The 20886-nt window shown below is 46.3% G+C and overlaps 1 protein-coding gene across 1 annotated transcript in view; it reads right to left on the reverse strand.

The window, feature by feature from the left end:
- Positions 1-507: 507 nt before the first annotated feature.
- The window catches only part of PHYHIP (phytanoyl-CoA 2-hydroxylase interacting protein), a 47553-nt gene continuing 27174 nt past the window's right edge, over positions 508-20886 (reverse strand). Inside the window, exons 2-5 of the mRNA XM_081171464.1 lie at positions 19895-20078; positions 11232-11406; positions 7683-7800; positions 508-6001 (exon numbers count right to left, since the gene is read on the reverse strand). Coding sequence (XP_081027590.1) covers positions 5467-6001; positions 7683-7800; positions 11232-11406; positions 19895-20059 — 993 coding nt within the window. The 5' untranslated portion in view covers positions 20060-20078 and the 3' untranslated portion in view covers positions 508-5466. The remainder of the gene's footprint in view (positions 6002-7682; positions 7801-11231; positions 11407-19894; positions 20079-20886) is intronic.

A 20886-nucleotide genomic window follows, 5' to 3' on the forward strand; every position in this document is an offset into this window, starting at 1 on the left:
CTTGTCTCACAGAGACAGGAAGGCATATCCCACAGTTCTTCCCAATACAATTTTCAGATACACCTGCTGGAGGGGGGAAAGCACCTAACAAATCCAACACATACTGCCATCGGATTTCTTAGCATAACACAAAGCTGGAAAGAGTCAAGGACAGCTGAATTTGCCTCCCAACAGCCTCTAAGTAAATACAGCATTCCCAGGGGCAGGTGTCACACTTTCCATCAGCAAGGTTGAAATTTGCAGTGCAACAGGAAGGGGGAAGGGGGAGGAGAGGAAATTGAAAGCTAGTATAGAAAAAGCCAGGGTTCTTATTACTCCATGCTAGCAGCATTCACGGCACGATACCTGCGACAGCACACAGCAATCACCACACAGCTGGCTGCACTGAACATCTGGACACTCACTTGTTCATTTTGAAATGCTGCCAAGAATAAAAACTTATCTGCAGCCCTGAAAGCCAAGCCTCCCCTGCCAAAACCTCTTTGCTTTAAAACCTGATTTACTGACTGCCACGTAATAATATTTATTTTAACGAAAAAACATTCTCTGTTAGGACTTCTTTGAGCACACTAGTCATTTTGCAAAAGGCTTGAATCCAGGCTTGAAGTACAATCTACACAGCTTTGCTGATAGGTTTGTTGTGACAGAGTCCTCCAAAATGAGTGGGGAATGTAACATGGAAGTGCAATATATACCAGACATCCTTGGTCTAGCTGTGGGATTCCCTGCAGACCCTCTCGGGTGCTGAGATCAGCAGAGGGGGCCCTCTTGGTAGTTTCTCTGCCCTCATAGGCTCAGGGGCTGGTGGACTAGAAGGCCTTCTCTGTGGTGGCCCCCTGCAGTGGGACTCCCTCCCCACAGAGGTCCACCTGGCACCTTCATTATGCAGCCTCTGTAGAATGCTGAAGACATACCTCTTTCCTGTGGCTTTTTACACTTGAAGTGTATATTTTTAGGACCCACCTTATTTTTGTGATTGCAAATTGTTTTAAACTGTTTTTAATATTGTGTGTGAATGTTGTAACCCACCTTGGGACCTTTGGGTGAAGGGCAGGTAATCAACAACAACAACAACGCTTTCCCCAACCTGGTGCCTTCCAGCTGTTTGGGGAGTACATCTCCCATCAGCCCCAGCTGAGCACAGATCCAGCTGACAGTGCTTGTGATTGATTGCTGATGTACCCTCATGTATTTTTCAGCCAATGAGGTATTTTGCAGGAATACACTCAATACTACACACTGGCTACACAGGGAACTGTTGATCCTTCTGCATCATCCATCCAAGAGGATTATAATTTGCTTTCACTGTCTGCAAAAGAGACTTCAGTTTGCCTTGTCATTCAGCAACCAACAAGACAACCCCATCTGAGATGGCCCCAAATGTCTTATTTTCAGGACTGTTTCTCCGATGGGACTGGAGGGCACCAGATTGGCAAAAGCTGAACACCATGAAGGTGCCTTATATTCTACAGTGTCTTGACCCAACTCCAGAATCATCTCCTGTTTTTGAAATTACTTGGATTTGGCGACTGAGGAATTGCTGTCATCTAAAAGGTGGCTTTCAAGACCACCATTGGCAGATAGGGGGGAAAGTGGTTGGCATCTGGTTTCAAATTCTTGTTCCTCCATGGGTAAGTCACTGCCTCTCCCAATCTATATTCACTGAGCGTGAAGCTATCAGTGGCTGCCATGTTCTGCCACTGTGGTTGGAGACAGTTGGCCTCTGCACACCAGTTGCATGGAATGAAAAGTAAGGAGAGTTCTGTCGCACTCACGTCTTGCCTGTTGACTTCCCATGGGCAACTCCTTGGCCACTGGAAGAATAGGCTGATGATCTAGATGGGCTCTTATGGTCCTTTCTCCTCAAGATTTCTATGAGGCTCACCTTTCCATGTACAGTGGTACCTCGGGTTAAGTACTTAATTTGTACCGTAGGTCTGTACTTAACCTGAAACTGTTCTTAACCTGAAGCGCCACTTTAGCTAATGGGGCCTCCTGCTGCTGCCACGCCGCTGAACCACGATTTCTGTTCTCATCCTGAAGCACTATTTCTGGGTTAGCAGAGTCTGTAACCTGAAGCGTATGTAACTCGAGGTACCACTGTAGATTCATCTGCTGTTATATTCATCAGAATTATTCCTGCAAATCTCCACACACAGTGGAGGATTTTGGGGGATGCAGTCTAAAGCACTGGGTGGGATTCCACACTAATACGAATATTAGTATTAGGAATATGAATTATCTCCTTTCTTCTCCACCCATCTGTGGGTTCCCTCGACTATCCAGAGAGGATTTGGGGGAGGCAATGGGGTGAAAGGCCCTTTGCTCTAGCAGGATTCCTTGTGATCGCTTCTGCCAGCATTCCAGGCTAGTCGACTCTGGCCCAGTGTGAGTTTATGGGCTAGCCTGCCCATATCTGTTTGGCCTTGCTATGGTTCCAGATCACAGACAGGCTGCCTTTTAGAGACACCTGGCAGCCATTACAGATCTTTTTGTCCAAGGCTTCCTAGCAGCTACACATGCTGAAAACCCACAAGAATGGCAAAATGCATTGCAGATCTGCAGAAATCTGCAGCCCACTGAGCCCAATGGCCCCCCTTAGCCATACATGGAGGCTCAATAGAGGCCTGATGAACTCTCTGGCTTTGCTGCTTCCTGGGGGGGGGGGATAGGAGGGGTGTGTGTGTGTGTGAGAGAGAGAGAGAGAGACAGACAGACAGACAGACAGACCTGCCAGGTCACATGTAGGGGGTGGGCTATGATCTTCATGGTAGACAGACACTCCAGGGTTCTTATAGACCAGCTGACTCCTCTCAGCCCCAGTTGGGCAAAGGCTGTTTATAGGTTCAGAAGAACCTCAGAAAAGTTGCCACCCAGTGGCCTTCCATTTCTCTCTGTGTGCTCACAAGTTGTTTTTCTCAAGGTGTGAGCGCTCCTTTGGAGTATTCCCTTTAAATCTGCCAGTGGGGTTGGGGGGGGGGAGTTCTCTGGCACAGCACTCCTATTTATTCAACAGTCGTAGACTTTTACCCCAATGCAAAATGGAATCTCTGCTCATCACCAGCCATATCTTACATGCCAACTCAGCAAAAATAGAGACACTGACCGAATGGAAACCCTCTTTCCTCCTGGCTGTGGGGAGACAAGCGGATAGAGAAGTCCTCTTCCTCCTCACACAATACGAGAATCTGGGACTATTCAAAGGAGCTGAATGACTGAAGATTCAGGACAATGAAAAGAATGCACGTAGTTCAAATATGGCATCTGCTCCCACAAGATGTTGTGACGACACCAACTTGGATGGTTTGAAAGGAGGACCAGACTAACTCATGGAGGACCAGGCTCTCCGTGGCTCCTAGCCGTGACGGCCGCGTTCTCCTTTGGCTCTTGGGGGCAGGATGTCGCTGAATCTACGCTGCTGGGAATCATCAGCAGGGAGGCATTTGGGCACCCAGGTCCTGCTTACGGGTTTCTCACTGTGAGGACCAGAAGCTGCATGAGAGTCGCCTTTCGCCTGATCCAGCAGGACTCCTCTCATGTTCTTAATGGCTGTGCTGGCCTGTCTTTGTGCCAATGCCCTCTCAGGTTGCCCTGCATCAAAAGGAGCAGTGTGCAAGCAGCTCTCTTGGAAGGCAAAATATTCGAACGCGCGCACACAGCACAAGAAAACCCAAACAAATCAACGGAGGTGGCCTGAGCCTGAAGCGCAGACCTGAGCTGGGGGGGGGGGTTGAGCAGGTCTAGCCTGTCTCAGCAGAGCAGGTTCTTGGTGGCTGAATGAAGTCAGGGGCAGGTTGAGACAGAGCTGGGGAGTGGCTGCCAAGGAAGTGCTAACACCTGTCAGGCCAAGCCTGAGATTTTTGCTTTTACCCCCACATTCCTCTGACTCTTCTTTCCTGCTGCAAGTAGAGCAGTTGCTCCCCAGATTGGCTGTAGGCAGAGAGCGCGGTCCAGCACTTAGCAGCTTCAGACGTGGCCAATTACCTGCTGCATGACTGTCAGCTGCCAAAAGCAGCCTCAAGAGAGCTGCACCTGGAAGCAAAGGAACGGGGTGGCGGTGGCCCTTGCATATCCCTCCCCACTCCAGCCAGAGGGGAGAAAAGAAGAGAGTCAGATGGAAGGGAAAGGGTGGAGCAGCCCTGTCCCCCTATCATGCCATGGCCACCAGGCTGCTTTTGGCTTAAATCATACTTTGGTGGGGCTGCATGTCATTTGGCCCCATGGCGAGGTGCCGCTTTCCCGCTCCCCGTGCTTCCATAGTCTCAAAAGACAGTCACGTGAGGACACACAGCCTGGCCCAACGTGGGCAAACTGGATTCCTCCGCCAGGCCAGATAAGCAGGGAGACCAGGCAAGGCTGGGCTGCATGACAGACAAGGGAGTCAGGCTGGGAGCCTCTGTGCCAATACCAGCCACCAGCATTCCAGTCCTCTTTGAGGCTGCGCCAACAGGCCTGCTGGAGCCTGCCTCTTCTCTCTCTCTGCCCTCTTTCCCCTCCTCCAACTGCTTCTTTTATTTCATCAAAACACATAAATGACGTGAAGCAATAAGATGTCGCGCCCAGAGGAAGTGAAGGAATCTACCTGTGATTCTCCTTTCCCTGCTGGGAGCCCCAGAAATATGGCGCATCATCCAAGGCTTCCCTCCTGCATCCCTTTGTCCGTGCAAACCACAGACTAGTTCTGCACATCACAAAACCTGGTTGGGGGGGTGCCAGCTGAATATGTGAGCTTCCCCCCAGAAGGAGGGGGGTTCTCCCCCTCCAGTCTTCCGTACACACAGAAGGCTGCAGATCAGGGGTGAGCCTCCTGGCGCTGCTGGACTGCAGCTCTCCCCACTCCCTGCCAGCATGACCAAGGGCAGGGAGAATGGGAGACGCAGGACAGCAACGGCTGGAGGGCCACAGGCTCCCAGGCTCTGCTGTAGACGAGGGAGGGAGACGCGGCAGGAAAGGCCTCTTGGGTGGTACAGTGAGCCTTCAGGAGCGGAGCGGCCAGCGGAAATAGGGTGGTAAAGAAGTCGAGACGGCTCCCACTTGGGACCTGTTTCAGAAGGCAGATCCTTTATCACACTGGCCAGAGTGTTTGCTGCATGTGCAGTGAAATGCCCACACTGAGTTTGAACAGGGTGAGGGGCACAGAAGGCAAGCGGTCTTTCTCCCTATAGAGAGAACCCAAGAAATCTAGGCTGACCTTTCACAAGTGGACCCACAGGTTATCTTGCTGGAAGAGCAGGGCCCTGCAGTGCTGACTCCACCCACCTCTCTCTAGCTCAGGATCTTATTTACAGTGGCTCTATGGAAGCATGCAAGGGCTAGAGAGATGGATGCAGTGAGGGGCCCACTTCTCTAGCAATGGGGAGGCGGTAGCTCACAGCCGGCCACGTCACTGCCAGGGGCCTTTGCTCCACAGAGATCTCACGTATCCCCTCCCTTCCCCTCCCTAATCCACCCCACCCCCTCCGGTCTCTAGCGCCCCACACTGATGTTGCACGTCTTGCAGCTGGGATCCTTCTTGGCGTCGGCCGTCGAAAGGCTCATGAGCTGATGGCCGCTGATCTCCCCCAGCACCCCTAGGCTGAGGTCAACCGGCTCGGTGTAGATGATCTCCAGGATGATGTCCTGGGCATGGCGGTAGACCAGCTCGCCCTCCTCCACACTGCAGGTCAGGAACTTGTTGCCCGTAATGTCCAGCTGGGGCAAGCGCTCCTGGCAGAAGTTGTCTCCGGGGGACCCCTTGGGCGCCAGCACCAGGATGACATAGTGGTAGGCGGTGTACATGCAGTAGAAGTCCGCAAAGTAGAGGTTGGTGTTGGGGCCGAAGAGGCGCTGGGCAGGGATCTGGAGGCGGTAGCGGCCGTAGGGGGAGTCCTGCGGGGGCTGCCCTGTGTTGAACTCAGTGTTGCAGCTGAAGAAGATGCCATGCAACATCCCGCTGGTGGGAGATCCGTGGCTGCCGCTGTTGTCCTTCAGGTAGGGCTTCATGACATTCCCACTGTGAATTCTGGCCGGGAGGGAGAGGCAGACAGTCAGCCACAAGGGGGGGAAGAAGCAGCAGCCCTTCTGACTATGCCCCCACCCTGAATTACAGGAAGTGACCTCAGGAAGGTGGGAGGGGATCATCAGGGCTTTCTTATTTTATTGTTACATGAATAGTTATTTATTTATTTCATTTATATGCAACATGTATCTTCCAAGGAGCTCATGGTGGTGGACGTGGTTCTCCCCCCCCCCCATTCCATCCCTACAACAACCCTGTGGGGTAGGTGTGGCTACAGGTTGGTGACTGGCCCAAGGTCACCCAGTGAGCCTCATGGCTGAGTGGGAATTCGAACCCTGCTCTCCCAGGTCCTAGCCTAGCTCTCTAACCACTGTACCACACTCTGGAGCAGGTGAAGCAACCTCTGACCCCCACCCTTAGTACTTCAACCTAGCTCAGGGAGCAGGAGTGAGAGGCAGTGTGAAGCAGTGGCTCAAGAGTTTTAGACTAGGCCTTGGGAGTCCTGGATTCAAACGCCTACTCAGTCGTGAAGCTCACTGGGTGACCCTGGATCCTTTGTGATCTCTCAGCCTGACCTACCTCAATGGACTGCAGGGAGGTTAAAAGTGGGTGAGGAAGGGAGATTTATGCATTGTGCTCTGAGCTCTTTGGATGAAGGGAAGAAAGAAAATGTACCGTATTTTTTCGCTCTATAACACGCACCAGACCATAACACGCACATAGTTTTTAGAGGAGGAAAACAAGAAAAAAATATTCTAAACGAAATAGTGGATATATGATTTTTGTGGTTCATGCTGTGGCCACAGACATGTGATCTGACAGTGAGTTTGGAGTAGCCCAGTGCAAAAATCCTGAGGATCCATGTGGATCCATGCTTTGTAACCACGGAGGAGGGAAGGAAGGGGAACCATGGATCCTCTGCTCACGACTGCAGCAGATCCCCCCCGCCACCTGCAGGCATTCGCTCCATAACACGCACAGACATTTCCCCTTACTTTCTAGGAGGAAAAAAGTGAGTGTTATGGTGCAAAAAATACGGTATTTCTTTTCATTTTTTTAAAGTGTATTATATAATGGTCACCGTGTTGGCCTAGATCCAGGGAGGTCAGGGTTCAGTTTCCTATGCAGCCTTGAAGCTGACATAGACTAACCCACCTTACAGGATTGTTGTGAAGAGAAAATTAAGGAGACTTTGAGCTCCTTGGAGGAAGGATGGGATAAAACGGTAATGTAATGACTGGAAACCTTGATCAAAATGGGGGAGTAGCAGGAATCCAGAGGCCTGACCTGTATTCTCAACTCTGGTGGAGAGTCTGAAATGGATTTCACCTTTAAGACAAGACAACTTGGGAAGGTGAAGAATTGCAGCTTATGACTGGGCAGTTCTTTGTGAGGGTCCCCACCATCACCCACTTTCTATGATCCCTAACTAGAAGGGAGACTCTAGAATAGACGTTGGGGTCAGAAACTGGAGGCCCCAAGTCCAAATCCAACTCTCTGACGTCATATCGGATGTCATAGCACACCTCTGTCCAGTGCAATTGTCGGAGGGAGAAGAGGGATATGGGCAAACGATAACCGTGACAACGGGATATGGCAACTTGGTGTGGAGGAAGAGATGGGGTACCAGCACCCATTTCCTGCCACTCTGGTCCCCATTCGCACGTGGCTTGAAAGCCCTTACCTGACATGCTGGAAATATTCCTTGGTGTGGTTCCGATAGAAGACGGAGAACCTGAGCATCCTCCCGGCAATGAGCTCCGCTTTCTCCTGCAGCTGTGCCAAATGCTCCTTCGCATAGTCTGCAGGGGACACCAAGGGGACAGGGTTTCATCAAATCCTCCATCAATTGCCACATGACCAATCTCCACCTCTCTTCAGCCCCCCGCCCCAATATATCCCTATCCCCTTCTTCTTCTTCTTCCCACACCTGGATCTTTTGCCTCCAGCCAGTTCTCTTTGCTTGTCACCCCCACCCACCTCACCTGCTCTGGGCGTCTTGCAACGGCATGCCTTTTGCCTCCCACTCAGAGACTCTTGCTTCATCACGAAATCTGGATTTACTACCTTTCAGCACCACTCAGCCTGTTCCAGCTCCCATCAAACAAGGCCCCGCCTTTTAGCTAGCCCAAACAAGTGTGTTTATTATAAAATCTCCCTTATTCCTTAAACTTCAAAACATACAGTACAGTGGTACCTCGCAAGACGAATGCCTCGCAAGACGGAAAACTCGCTAGACGAAAGGGTTTTCCGTTTTTGAGCTGCTTCGCAAGACGATTTTCCCTATGGGCTTGCTTTGCAAGACGAAAACGTCTTGCAAGTGTTCCGATTTTTTCTCACTTTCCCCCCCTTTTTCTAAGCCGCTAAGCCGCTAATAGCCTTTTAGCCGCTAATCCGCTAAGCCTTTAATAGCCGCTAAGCCTTTAATAGCCGCTAAGCCTTTAATAGCCTCTAAACCGCTAATAGCGCTAATCCGCTAATCCGCTAATAGGGTTGCTTCGCAAGACGAAAAAACCGCTAGACGAAGAGGCTCGCGGAACGGATTAATTTCGTCTTGCGAGGCACCACTGTACAGTGGTACCTTGGGTTACATACGCTTCAGGTCACAGACTCCACTAACCCAGAAATATTACCTCGGGTTAAGAACTTTGCTTCAGGATAAGAACAGAAATCGCGCAGCAGTGGTGCGGCGGCAGCAAGAGGCCCCATTAGCTAAAGTGGTGCTTCAGGTTAAGAACAGTTTCAGGTTAAGAACAGAACTCCGGAACGAATTAAGTACGTAACCAGAGGTACCACTGTAATGGCCCACATTCCCTTTCCCATCCATGCAAGTAGGTCTTTTGAGACTGCTTAAGTGCTTTCAGACAAGGCACCAGCTTGTAGGCCGTAGTGTTGTGGAGCAGAAATGTGGAAGAGTGCAGAACAGGCACTCTTTTTTCAGAGCAGGAGTGAGGACATTCTCTTCTGGAGCACCACAGTAATTAACAAACCCTCCATAGGGAAGAAGTGATATTGAGTTTTACTATTGTTAGTTGGCAGAAAGAAGTCAGAGAATAAGGAAAATAATCAAGAGGCTGGATACTTCTTTCCTTTTCCTTGACGGGGTTCCTACCTCTTGGCACAAATGTCTGTCCTTCTATTTAAAAGCTAAAGCCTGCATTTCAGCTGGCTGAATAGCTTTCCTTAAAGCTCAATGTATTTACAAATTGAACCTATGCAGCCAGCATCCCTGAGTTCAATGGCATTTACACCCAGATAACTATGCACAGGACTTAAGCCAAGCCGCAAACAATAGTGAGATGTGTTATTTTATCTCCAGTCTAATTACAGGGACAGTCATGGTAAGCTTCTGCATTTCAAAAATTTACCATTACACTTTTAAAAAGCAAATTGCAGACATTGGGGTGGTTGGTGGGTGAGAGCGATTTGGATTGGGACCCAGGTGCAAGGCAAGGGGTGGGGGTGGGGCTCTCACTGCAGCAGCCCTGAAATGGATCAGGGCCCCCACACCTGCAATTTGCTTTGTGCGGCAAAAGCTTTCATTGAAGGAAAAAAAGCTTCCCTTAAAAATGAGTGCCTAGGGCCTTGTCAGCTATCTCAATTCCTTTGAACTTAGTGGGAAGTGGAATAAATTTATCTCTTAGGGCTCATTCAGACTTCTGCTTTCTAGGCACGGGAAAAGTGGAAGTGTGGATGAGCCCTTAGTGAACAGTTGGGTAAAATCCTGCTTGCCAGCTTTTCCTCCTGTCTAGTTGTGGGGAAGCTGTGGCCCTCCAGATGCCCTGGGACCCCAACTCCCACCAGCCAGGGAGAGCCACAAGGGCTGCATCCCTGTTGTATCTTTTTCACCCATAAAAGTCAGAAGCTTCCCTTTTAAAAATAAGAACAAAAATTTCAAGGTGTCTGGGGTATATGAAAGAGGCCTCCCTGTGGCCGTGACTCCAAGACGTTGCCATTGAGGTCAGCAGGTTTTCCAGAAGAGAGCAGCTCTGGGGGCTGCTGTCCCCCTGAATTAGGCCCCCTGCACTGCCCTAGCACCTCTAGCACAGAAGATCCGCTGCACAAGGCAGCCACGTTGCCAGGCCTCCTTCTTGGAGGCTTTTAAACAGAGGCAGGATGGCCATCTCTTAGGGATTCTTTAGCTGTGATTCCTGCCTTGCAGGAGGCTGGACTAGATGAGCCTGGCGGTTCCTTCCAACTTTATGCAATTCTATGTTTCTGCAGTTCTATTATTCTCCGATTCTAGCATGTATTTTATTTATCTGCTGATTTATAAGCTGCTTTGCAACCCAAGCTACTTAAGTAGTGTTTAGTAAGACAAAATAACATAAAATACGGAAGAATACAAATTCAATGATTTAATTTTCATTGAAATGAATGACAGTGTTTCTGCGGTTTTGCAATCAATAGTCCTTAACATTCCTGGTTCAAACTTCCGGAAAAGCCTTCTTAAAGCAAAGGGGCCTTCAATAGTCACCTAAACATCAATTTACCTGGCACTTGTCTAGTTGGTAACTGAGTCAGAGGGCTGCAACAAAAAGAGCACACTTTCTAGCAACATGATAACCTCCAGATCGGGGTGAGGAACCTCCAGCCTGCAGACCAAACCTGGCCCCCAGGCCTCTCTGTTTGGCCCGCAAGGCCATTTACAGGAAGCCATGCCCCCCACCCCGCACCCCAGGTGATGGCAGGAGCATCATGCTCCATGGAACTTTGAAGGAGAAGGTGGAGAGGGCATTTGAAGGTGTCTTCCCACCTGCCCATCAGCTGGAAGGCAAATGGAAGCATGCTCCCAACCTCTGTGCTCCTTCAAATCTTTGTAGTTTGAAGGAAAAATAGTGGAGGGGGGTCTCTTAAACACACAAATATGTTTACTAAGGGCTGTTGGTTCACTTTGAAGTCCCAACAATTGGAAGGTGGATCAGCGGATGTCATGATGTTGTCAGGCGGTTGACAGGTGGGTGGCTCTGCCCAGGGGTGGAGGAGATAAAGATCTAGCCCTCTGGCCAGAAGAGGTTACCCACCCCTGCTCCAGATGCTTACAACCACAATTTCCACCAACCCTGACCATTTATTTATATTAGCTGGGGCTGATGGGAGTTGTCTTCTAAAACATCTGGAGTGTGATGTGTTGGCTATTATGGTTCTAGTACATAGTACAAGTGCACCTCTGGGTATGTGGCCCTCTCAAGAGTAGGACTGCCAAGGCTCAAGGCTTCTGCTGAACACTCACCTCCTGTGCAGAATTCAATGGTCTCGCTCCATCCAGACACAAGGTACTCTCCGTCACTCTGCTTCACTGCCGTCTGCACGGCCACGCTGTACTCCGTCCTGGGACTCAGAAACCAATGACCCCGCACAGTCATGGGCAGAGCAACTGCCTTGGCCACTAGCTTGGTAGGGACATCCTGCCCAAAGAAAAGAATCAAGCCGCGTCAGGAATCAAACTAGATTTGTGGCCTGGAGTTTCCTAGGAAATGGCTGGGCCCAGGCGCCACCACCCTAGGCACCATCAGGAGAAGGGAGAGGCCAAGGTTTCTTGCTTTAATTCTGGATTGGCCACAGATGGGAAGTTACATTCTCCTGGCCTGATAAAAGGCTGTGCTCCATCCTTTGATCTATGGCAGCCTTTGCCAACCTTTGCCCTCCAGATGCCTTGGACTACAACTCCCATCAGTCATCCCAACTCCAACTGAACTGACTGGGGCTGATGGGAGTTGCAGCCCAAAGCATCTAGATGGCCAAAAGTTGACAAAGGCTGGTCCACAAAATAAGATAACCCTTGTGCATCCTGCACCAACCCACTCCTGGCTTTATAGACTAGTGCACTCTCCAAATAGTCTACTTCCCAAATTTTCTACCTTCCCGTATCTGCTTGTCGGCCATGAAAGTTCTGTGTGGCTGCAGCAAAGCACCTGGGCAAAGCAGAGGATTTGACAACCATGTTTTTAGGGTGCTATCTCAGTCCATGCAGGACACTGGCTAGCACTGTTGGGCCTCCCCATTATCTCATGCAAGCCGAGAGGGTGCTGTGCAACTCACAGCTGACACTCCCGCAAAGCTGGGCAGGTGAAGTCATGGTGGGGGGCAACCTGCCTTTCAGCAGAACTTTTCCTCCACTTTTTGTTTATTTAAAATACGTACAGAGTGCCCTTTATTCTGAGATCTCAGGATGTGGAAGAAAAATATATAATTTAAATTTATATTATAAGAATAAGACAGAGGGAAAACAACTACATGACTCATTTGTGCAGGAAGTTGAGCCTGTTTATTCATTACTGGAACAAGGTACAAGATGCCACTCAGTTGCATGCTATGTTAGGAACAATCAGATTAATTCATCATTTGGAATCCTTGGCATAATTTTAAAAAATAATAATAGTCTGTTAACAGGCAACAGAAGATTTTTAAAAATTCACCCTGGAGAAGGCCCTCTTTCCCACCATTAAAGATCTTCTAATTCAGGAACCTTTAATCCTGATGCATTTGTCTATGCATTGCATTAGGTGGGGAGGCTTGTCTGTACAGATTGTTTGCAAACTGGAAATGATGCAGTGAATGACAGCCAGAGCTGTAGCTAGGTGATCTTGCACCCCTGGAAAAACTGTCCAGATTGTGTCCCCCAGCCATGGACAAATTAGCTCTTCTTTCCGCCTCTCCTCCAACCTCCCCCCATTCAATTCGCCCTCTATTAAAAACCTTTTCTTATGAGGCAATAATCAATATTTTTATTTATAGACATATTTATGGACATATTTCTAAGCCAATTTTGTGTGCGCGTGCCCCCTCGCCTGCGCCCCTGGCGGGGCCCACCTCACCACCCCCTAGCTATGGCTCTGATGACAGCCAGGTCATCAACTGGGAGAGGTAGAACTGGTAATAATTGGCCAATGCTACCAGTTTCTTTCCAAAACCTGGAGCAGGAAAGGGAAGGGGCTGCTTGCTGCCCTATAAAAGTGCCTGTGTGTTAAGATCTTTGGTGAAGTGTGATCATGAGAGAGCACATACCTTGCATGACTGACCCAGGTTCAATCCCTGAAGCATCTCCAGCTAAAAGGACCAAAAAGCAGGCAGTGGGAAAGACCTCTGTGCCAGAAACCAAGAGAGATGCTGCCAATCAGAGTAATGGCCAGATCTAACAGTTTCCTATGTTCAGCAGAACCTATGCTCAGAGGCCATGCTCAGAAGATGGGGTCTCTCTATAGCCAGCAGGGCTCTACCTTATTCTTCTCCCCATTTGTCTAAGCTCGCCAGATATTGTTGAACTACAGCTCCCATCAGGCACAGCAACTACGGCCAATGGTGAGGGATGATGGGAGTTGTAGTTCAGTAACATCTGGAGGGCCAGTGGTTCCCCACACCTGCTTTGGTGGTATTTTGTGGTTTTATTGGCTGTTGCCCATTACTGTTTGATACAGCTCCTTGCCAAGGGTGCAAGGGACTCTAGATAATAAAAGTTCCACTCTAGCACTAGAAGGTGAACAGAAAAGGTTATCGATGATGCTTTCCTAAAACAACGGGCTGAGAAACATTGTAAGAAGAAATTGGCAGCTCTTCCTAAGCGCCGTTCTTCTAAAATCATATGCGAGATGATGGGGCAATGAGGGTGCAGCAAGCTCCCACAAATCCCACATGGATCTGTGAAGGTCCCTGGCCAGAGCCATTCAAAACACGACCTGCATCTTGGCTGGAGAGCAGAGAAGTTTCCACCTGCTTTAGGGTCCTATTTGTCCCAAAATGTCACTGCTACCCCACAGTTTAAGAGCTATGGCTCTAGTCTTTTGTTCAGCTGAAGACATTACTTTGATGGACACTCAACAGCTTTTGATGCCTGGTGGCAGCTGCCAGCCACTGAACACCTAACAGCCAGGTTGGGGGGGGTGAGTGATCTTGCCTTTGTGTGAGAATTAACAAGTTTTTTAAAATATCTGCTGTCTGATTAATGGTGGCAAACTTTTAATCAATCAAAAAGTTTTTAATAAATTAATCTAACTTGTTAACTGACAATATGCTGCAACCTTCCTTATGTGTTTACTATGTGGTGTAAAAGTACATTTTCTCTAAAGGTTTCAAAAATCTTTTGAGCACAACATCCCAGCCTCTACATCAATGTGCATCAAAGTCTTGTTTGAAACACTGCAGAATGGCCATCCTAGGTGCCATAAAAAGATGGGTGATGGGAGGCTTTTTGCTTACAGTGCTCACAGAAGAAAAGGCACCGTATAAATTAAGTGTGGAGAACGATAACATTCATTAAAATAGTACTTGGTTACTGTGGAACACTGCAATATTTATTGCTATCAGTAATTATTGATGAACAGGGCCGCAGAATGAAAGAGATATAGATGAGTTTCTCAAGAAATTTGGACTACAAAAAATTTCCCATCAAAGTAAAATAGATCTGAATCAGAAAATAACTGAACAAGAGATAGAAGGTGCCATTCAAAATATGCAACTGGGCAAATCTCCAGGACCAGATGGGTTGACTTCCAGATACTATAAAGCTTTGAAGGAGTGGTTGTTACAACCTCTGAAGGAAGTCTGCAATGAAATTTTGGAGGGGAAAAGGGCACCAGAATCGTGGAAAGAAGCATATATTACACTCATACCGAAAACAGAGACTGAGAAGACTCAGCTTAAGAACTACCGCCCTATATCATTACTTAATGTGGATTACAAAATTTTTGCAGACATTTTGGCAAAAAGATTGAAAAAAGTTTTGGTGGAAGAGATTCATAAGGACCGAGCTGGCTTTCTCCCAAGAAGACATTTGTCAGACAATGTGAGGAACATTATAGACATTTTGGAGTTATTAGAGGTGAATATAAACACTAAAGCAGTATTGATATTTGTGGACGCGGAGAAAGCCTTTGACAATAGCTCTTGGAGTTTTATGAAGAAGAATCTACATGGGATGGGGGTAGGCCAAGGATTTGAGAATGGTATGGGGGCAATATATTCTGAACAAAAGGCTAAGCTAATTGTAAATAATGTGATAACGGAAGAATTTAAAATAGAAAAAGGGACACGACAGGGGTGCCCAATCTCCCCATTACTTTTTATATCAGTCCTGGAGGTTTTGCTGAATATGATTAGAAGTGACCAGCTGGTCAAAGGGGTTCAGGTCGGAGCTAAACAGTATAAATTAAGGGCCTTTGCAGATGACTTGGTACTTACCCTACAAGAGCCAGACACTAGTACGAAAAGGGTTTTAGAACTAATTCAAGAATTTGGTCAAGTTGCAGGATTCAAGTTAAATAAACAAAAAACTAAGGTACTGGAGAAAAACTTAACAGCTATTGAAAGGGAGAGGTTCCAGAATGAAACAGGGTTGACTGTGGTTAAGAAGGTGAAATACTTGGGGATTAACATGACATCCAAGAATGTGAATTTATTTAAAGATAATTATGAGAAATGCTGGACAGAAGTTAAAAAGGACTTAGAAATATGGTCAAATTTGAAGCTTTCCTTGTTAGGCCGAATTGCTGTTATTAAGATGAATGTATTGCCTAGAATGTTATTTTTATTTCAAGCATTGCAGATTGTTGACAAGATGGACTGTTTCAAGAGGTGGCAGAAAGACATTTCGAAATTTGTCTGGCAGGGCAAAAAACCCAGAATAAAATTCAAAATTTTAATGGATGCAAAGGAAAGAGGGGGATTTGCCCTGCCGGACTTTAAACTTTACTATGAATCAGCAGCTTTCTGCTGGATGAAAGATTGGCTGCTCCTCAAGAATACAGATATTTTGGATTTGGGAGGTTTTAACAATGTATTTGGATGGCATGCATATCTATGGTATGACAAGGTTAAAGCTCACAAAGCGTTTAAAAATCATATTGTCAGGAAAGCACTATATAATGTTTGGATTAGATACAAAGATCTGTTGGAAAACAAAACCCCAAGGTGGTTGTCGCCAATGGAGGCAAAAGCCGTGAAAAAGCTCAATATGGAGGCCGAATGGCCAAAATATTGGGAAATTTTGGAACAGGAGGGAGAAACTACAGAGTTTTGAGAAATTGAAAGATAAAGTGCGAGATTGGCTCCATTATTATCAAATAATGGAGGTTTACAAACAGGACAGGAAAATTGGCTTCCAGGTGGAAAAATCAAAATTAGAAACAGAACTGCTAGAACCTAATGCTAAGAATTTGTCAAGAATGTATAACTTGCTGTTGAAATGGAATACACAAGATGAAACAGTAAAATCAGCTATGATTAAGTGGGCACAGGACATAGGTCATAACATTATGTTTGCTGACTGGGAACAGTTGTGGACCACCGGTATAAAATTTACGGCATGTAATGCCTTAAAGGAAAATATTATGAAAATGATCTATAGGTGGTACATGACCCCAGTCAAGCTAGCAAAAATCTACCATTTGCCTGATAATAAGTGTTGGAAATGTAAAGAAACTGAAGGTACTTTCTACCACCTTTGGTGGACGTGCCCGAAGATTAAGGCTTTCTGGGAAATGATATATAATGAAATGAAAAAGGTACTTAAATGTACTTTCCCTAAGAAACCAGAGGCCTTTCTCTTGGGCATTGTCGGCCAATTGGTGCCAAAGAAAGACAGAATTTTTTTTATGTACGCTACAACAGCAGCAAGAATACTTATTGCAAAGTATTGGAAAACACAAGCTCTACCCACTCTGGAAGAATGGCAGATGAAGGTGATGGACTACATGGGACTCGCTGAATTGACGGGCAGAATCCGTGACCAGGGGAGAGAGACGGCGGATGAAGATTGGAAGAAATTTAAAAGTTATCTTAAGAAACATTGTAAAATTAATGAATGTTAAAATGTTAAAAGGAGACTACAGCTGTAAAAGGTTAAGTAAAAGAAAAGAATAAGGGAAAATTTGATAAAACCAAGGGGTAGGATTTGTTGAAACAAATTTGGGAACTGGGATGCAGAAAGGGGAGGTATGGGGAAGTCGGTGAAGTAAGGTTTAAGAAAAAAGGATTTGAAATTATACATGTTTATTTATGTGTTTGTTTGTTTTGTATTGTGTTATGTTTGTGTTTATAAAAATTGTGAAAAACCAATAAAAATTATTTTAAAAAAAATTATTGATGAACAGGGCAGTATGTTTCTGTGAAATACAGCAGCATTTTATTAGCACTGCATTCCCTGTGTACTTACCTCGGTTTGTTTAAGTTTTAAAATGACTAATATGGTTGCTGTATACTCAGGTTTCAAAATGACTCACCCTGTAGTGAGGTCCGAATATTGCCTCTCCACCCTCATCCCAGGACCTGGCTCTTGCTGAGTTGCTAAACCTGCATCCATCTTGTACCACTTCAGATTATGGGGGGCTCACATAAGCCCCTATGTCTCCAGGCCAAATAAAATACATTCCTGTATATAGCATATCAGGGATACGAATGGACAAGTCAGTCTATTTCCCACCTGTGTCAGCTGCGCATGTTTTCTTTCATAAGCCTGTTCCATTACCACATGGAACTCCCTGCCCATTGATGGTGATGATGATGAAAATATTTCCTTAAGAAGCAACCACATAGTAATTATTATTATTATTATTATTATTATTATTATTAATAATAATAATAATATTACTGCTACTACTACTACCACCACTACTACTTAATGCCTAGGTGTCTTCTAAGTGGTTAACAAAACATTATTAGAAAAGTGCTTTTACTGTACTGTTTTTAGCACCTGCTAAAAACTTATTTGTTTAAGAATGCCTACCCAGACATAAATTTGACAAGCATTTTAATATGCCTTTTTCATGTTTATTTTTAAAACTTCTAATTTTATTTATATTGGGGGGGAGGAAAGGTTAACTTGTTTTTAGCATCTGATTTTATGAGTAATTTTAATATATTATTTTATATTTTATGCAAACTGCTTAGAGGTTTAGTTGCTTAAGCAGTATGTAAATCCTGTCAATTAAATAAATAAATAAATAAAAACGTAAGAGTTAGGCAAATCTGCTCCTGTTTGCATAATTTTGTACATATCTTTTCAAATACCTTGCTTTTTCGTATGCTTTAATCTAAACTGCATGTTTTTCTACACATTGTCATGCAAAATTAAAAGAACTGCAAAACCCAAAGGATAACCACATTCTGATCTGGATAATAGCTTGGGGAAATGCAGACTGAACAAAATCCTTGAGGACCCCTAGCCAAGTGGAAAGTTCTTTCCTAGCCTCCTCTTAGACAGGCTCCTTGTATATGTACAAAGCACTTTTTATATGAATGAACATTTGGTCATGTGAGTCTCCACCTTTGACCTGAAATGGCATGGACTTTTACCAGCATCCACACTAGAACATTTAAGGCACTATCAAGCCATTTTAAACATTCATGGCTTCCCCCCAAAGAATCCTGGGAACTGTAGTTTGTTAAAGGTTCTGAGAGCTGTTAGAACATCCCTATTTCCCTCCAAAAGCTACAGTTCCCAAGGTGCTTTAACAATCCATCCCGCTTCCCAGGGAACTCTGGGAATTGTATCTCTGTGGGAGGAATGGGGGTCTCCTAACAACTCTCAGCACCCATAACCAGGGGTCAGCAAACTTTTTCAGCAGGAGGCTGGTCCACTGTCCCTCAGACCTTGCGGGGGGCCGGACTATATTGGGGGGAGGAGAATGAACAAATTCCTATGCCCCACAAATAACCCAGAGATGCATTTTAAATAAAAGGACACATTCTACTCATGCAAAAACACAGATTCCAGGACCATCCGCGGGCCGGATTTAGAAGGCGATTGGTCCAGATCCGGCCCCCGGGCCTTAGTTTGCCTACCCATGCCCATAACAAACCCTAGGCCTAGGCAGAAACTGACAAAGGGTTTTAAAAAACCCATCCTCTTTCAATGTAGTTGGAATAGCCCAATGAACAGAGCAAGTGCTTTAAAAATATTTGTTAGTAAGGGAGAACATGGTCACACCAGCCTGCAAGCCACCGGGGGTCCTCTGCGGAGCAAGGCTGTTTCTGTGGCAACAGCAAATGTGGAAGAGTCAGGAGACGGCAGCAAAAGGGAGGGGAGAAAACCTTCTCACAGAAAGGGTAATGTGTGTGTGTGTGAATTAATGTTAAACATTAAGTAGCATTGTCATAGCAACCAACCAACCTGTTAAACAGCATCCAAATTAGTGACTCCATTTCAGAGGGAGAAAGATGTGAGTAATTCATTTCACGACTCTGCAGCCTCTGTTCAGAAACATACTTTTTAAGTGTTCTCATTGTGAGGGTGTCACACGCACACCCCTACACCTCAAACAGCTTTTAAAGCTACTCGCCCATCTCTGTTTTATAGTAAGAGAAAGCCTTTGTTCCCAGGCTTCCCTGGAGAAAAAAAATTGCCACTTTCCGCAGAGCAATGCCCAGAGCCTTCCAAGTGAGAGATCTGGTTATTATCAGAAGCATTGGTAGGTTCATAAATATAGAGGCAGCCACAGCATGGAGCACTGGCGGTAGGCTGCCTAGTTGCCCTTGCCTTGTATGTGTTGGACCACTGCTCCCATTAGAACCGACTGTGGGCTGTGCAACCACAGAACATACAATCTAGCCCATCAGGAGGGAATCTCATTGCTCACCCCTAGTGGTTGGTAATCAACAGCTGCCAACAAGGATCTAAGTCTGCGTGCAACTGAAGCAAAGGGGGGGGGGGTGCTTTTTATTGGCTGAAGGGATTGCTAGTAGAGATGTATTGGAGAGCATGTCTTGCCCCACCCTGTATGCTAGGGATGAGGAACCTGTGGCCTTCCTCAGATGCTGCTGGACTTCCACTCCCATCAACCCCAGACAGCATGGCCAATGGCCAGAGATGATGGAAGTTGTAGTCCAACAACATCTGAAGGTCCACAGGTTCTTCTGTTTCACCCCTGATGAACACCAAGGCAGCCCATTGTAACAGCTCACCCGGTGCTTGAATTTGTTGGAGTTCTTGTTCTCTTTTTTGTTCAGGTCGATGAAGTAGTGAGTGACTCTGTCTAAGTCTCCAACATCCATGGCCCAGGAGATCCGGAATGAGTCACAGGTGATGTTGTTGATCTCAATGCTGTGTGGGGTGGACAGCAACTCCATGATCCGGCCCGTTTGGCTCCTATGGTTGGAACAGACAAAAGACAGTGAAAGATGGGTGTTCAAGGGGGGAGATTTGCAGCAACCAAGGTCCAGCTGGGCGTGGCCAGAATACCCTGGAACCCTGGGAAGGCGTTCACACTGGCACAAGGACGAGGTGTCTTGAGGCTGCTTGCCACTGGTGCAGTCACCCTCCTTACCAAATGTTCTGAAGATGCAGAAGGCCTCATAAGCTGCCTTAGGCTGTCAGAGTCCCCTTCTGACGCAGAAAGACATTATTCAACCTGGAACCCTCTAGCTGTAACTGCAACCTTTTGCATGCAAAGCAAACCTTTCCCACTAGGGATGGCAAATTAGTCCACTTCAGTTTTTGTCTCTGTTCCTCATTTTCCCAATCTTAAATTCTGTTCTCCTTGACAGTTTGCAATTTTCTTTTATAGAATCTTTTAAATTCATCAGCACTTGGGTTTAAATTTATCCCAATATACACAGTTTTTTGTATGAAATGCTGCCTGAGATTTATTTGTGATATTTATATTTCCCTTAATATAAAGCCTTTCGTATGTTATTTTCTCCTATATATGCATTTTAACGCACACCACCTTAGAATATACTCTTTTGTACACATTTCTTGGTGGAAGAAATGTACTGCACAATTCAGAGCAGCACAAATCTGGTGCTTTAGTACACATAGTGGTTCAAAAAGTGTGAATTAGGCAGATCCCCCTTTAAATGTGAACTTAATTGGCTTTCTTTTCCACCTGTATCAACCACAGAGCTATGAGCCCTTCCCCAAACAATCCTTACCTCCAGACAGGGACCCTATAGTT

This window comes from Podarcis bocagei, assembly GCF_964188305.1.
Source record: "Podarcis bocagei genome assembly, chromosome: 15".
NCBI classification, from domain to species: Eukaryota; Metazoa; Chordata; class Lepidosauria; order Squamata; family Lacertidae; genus Podarcis; species Podarcis bocagei.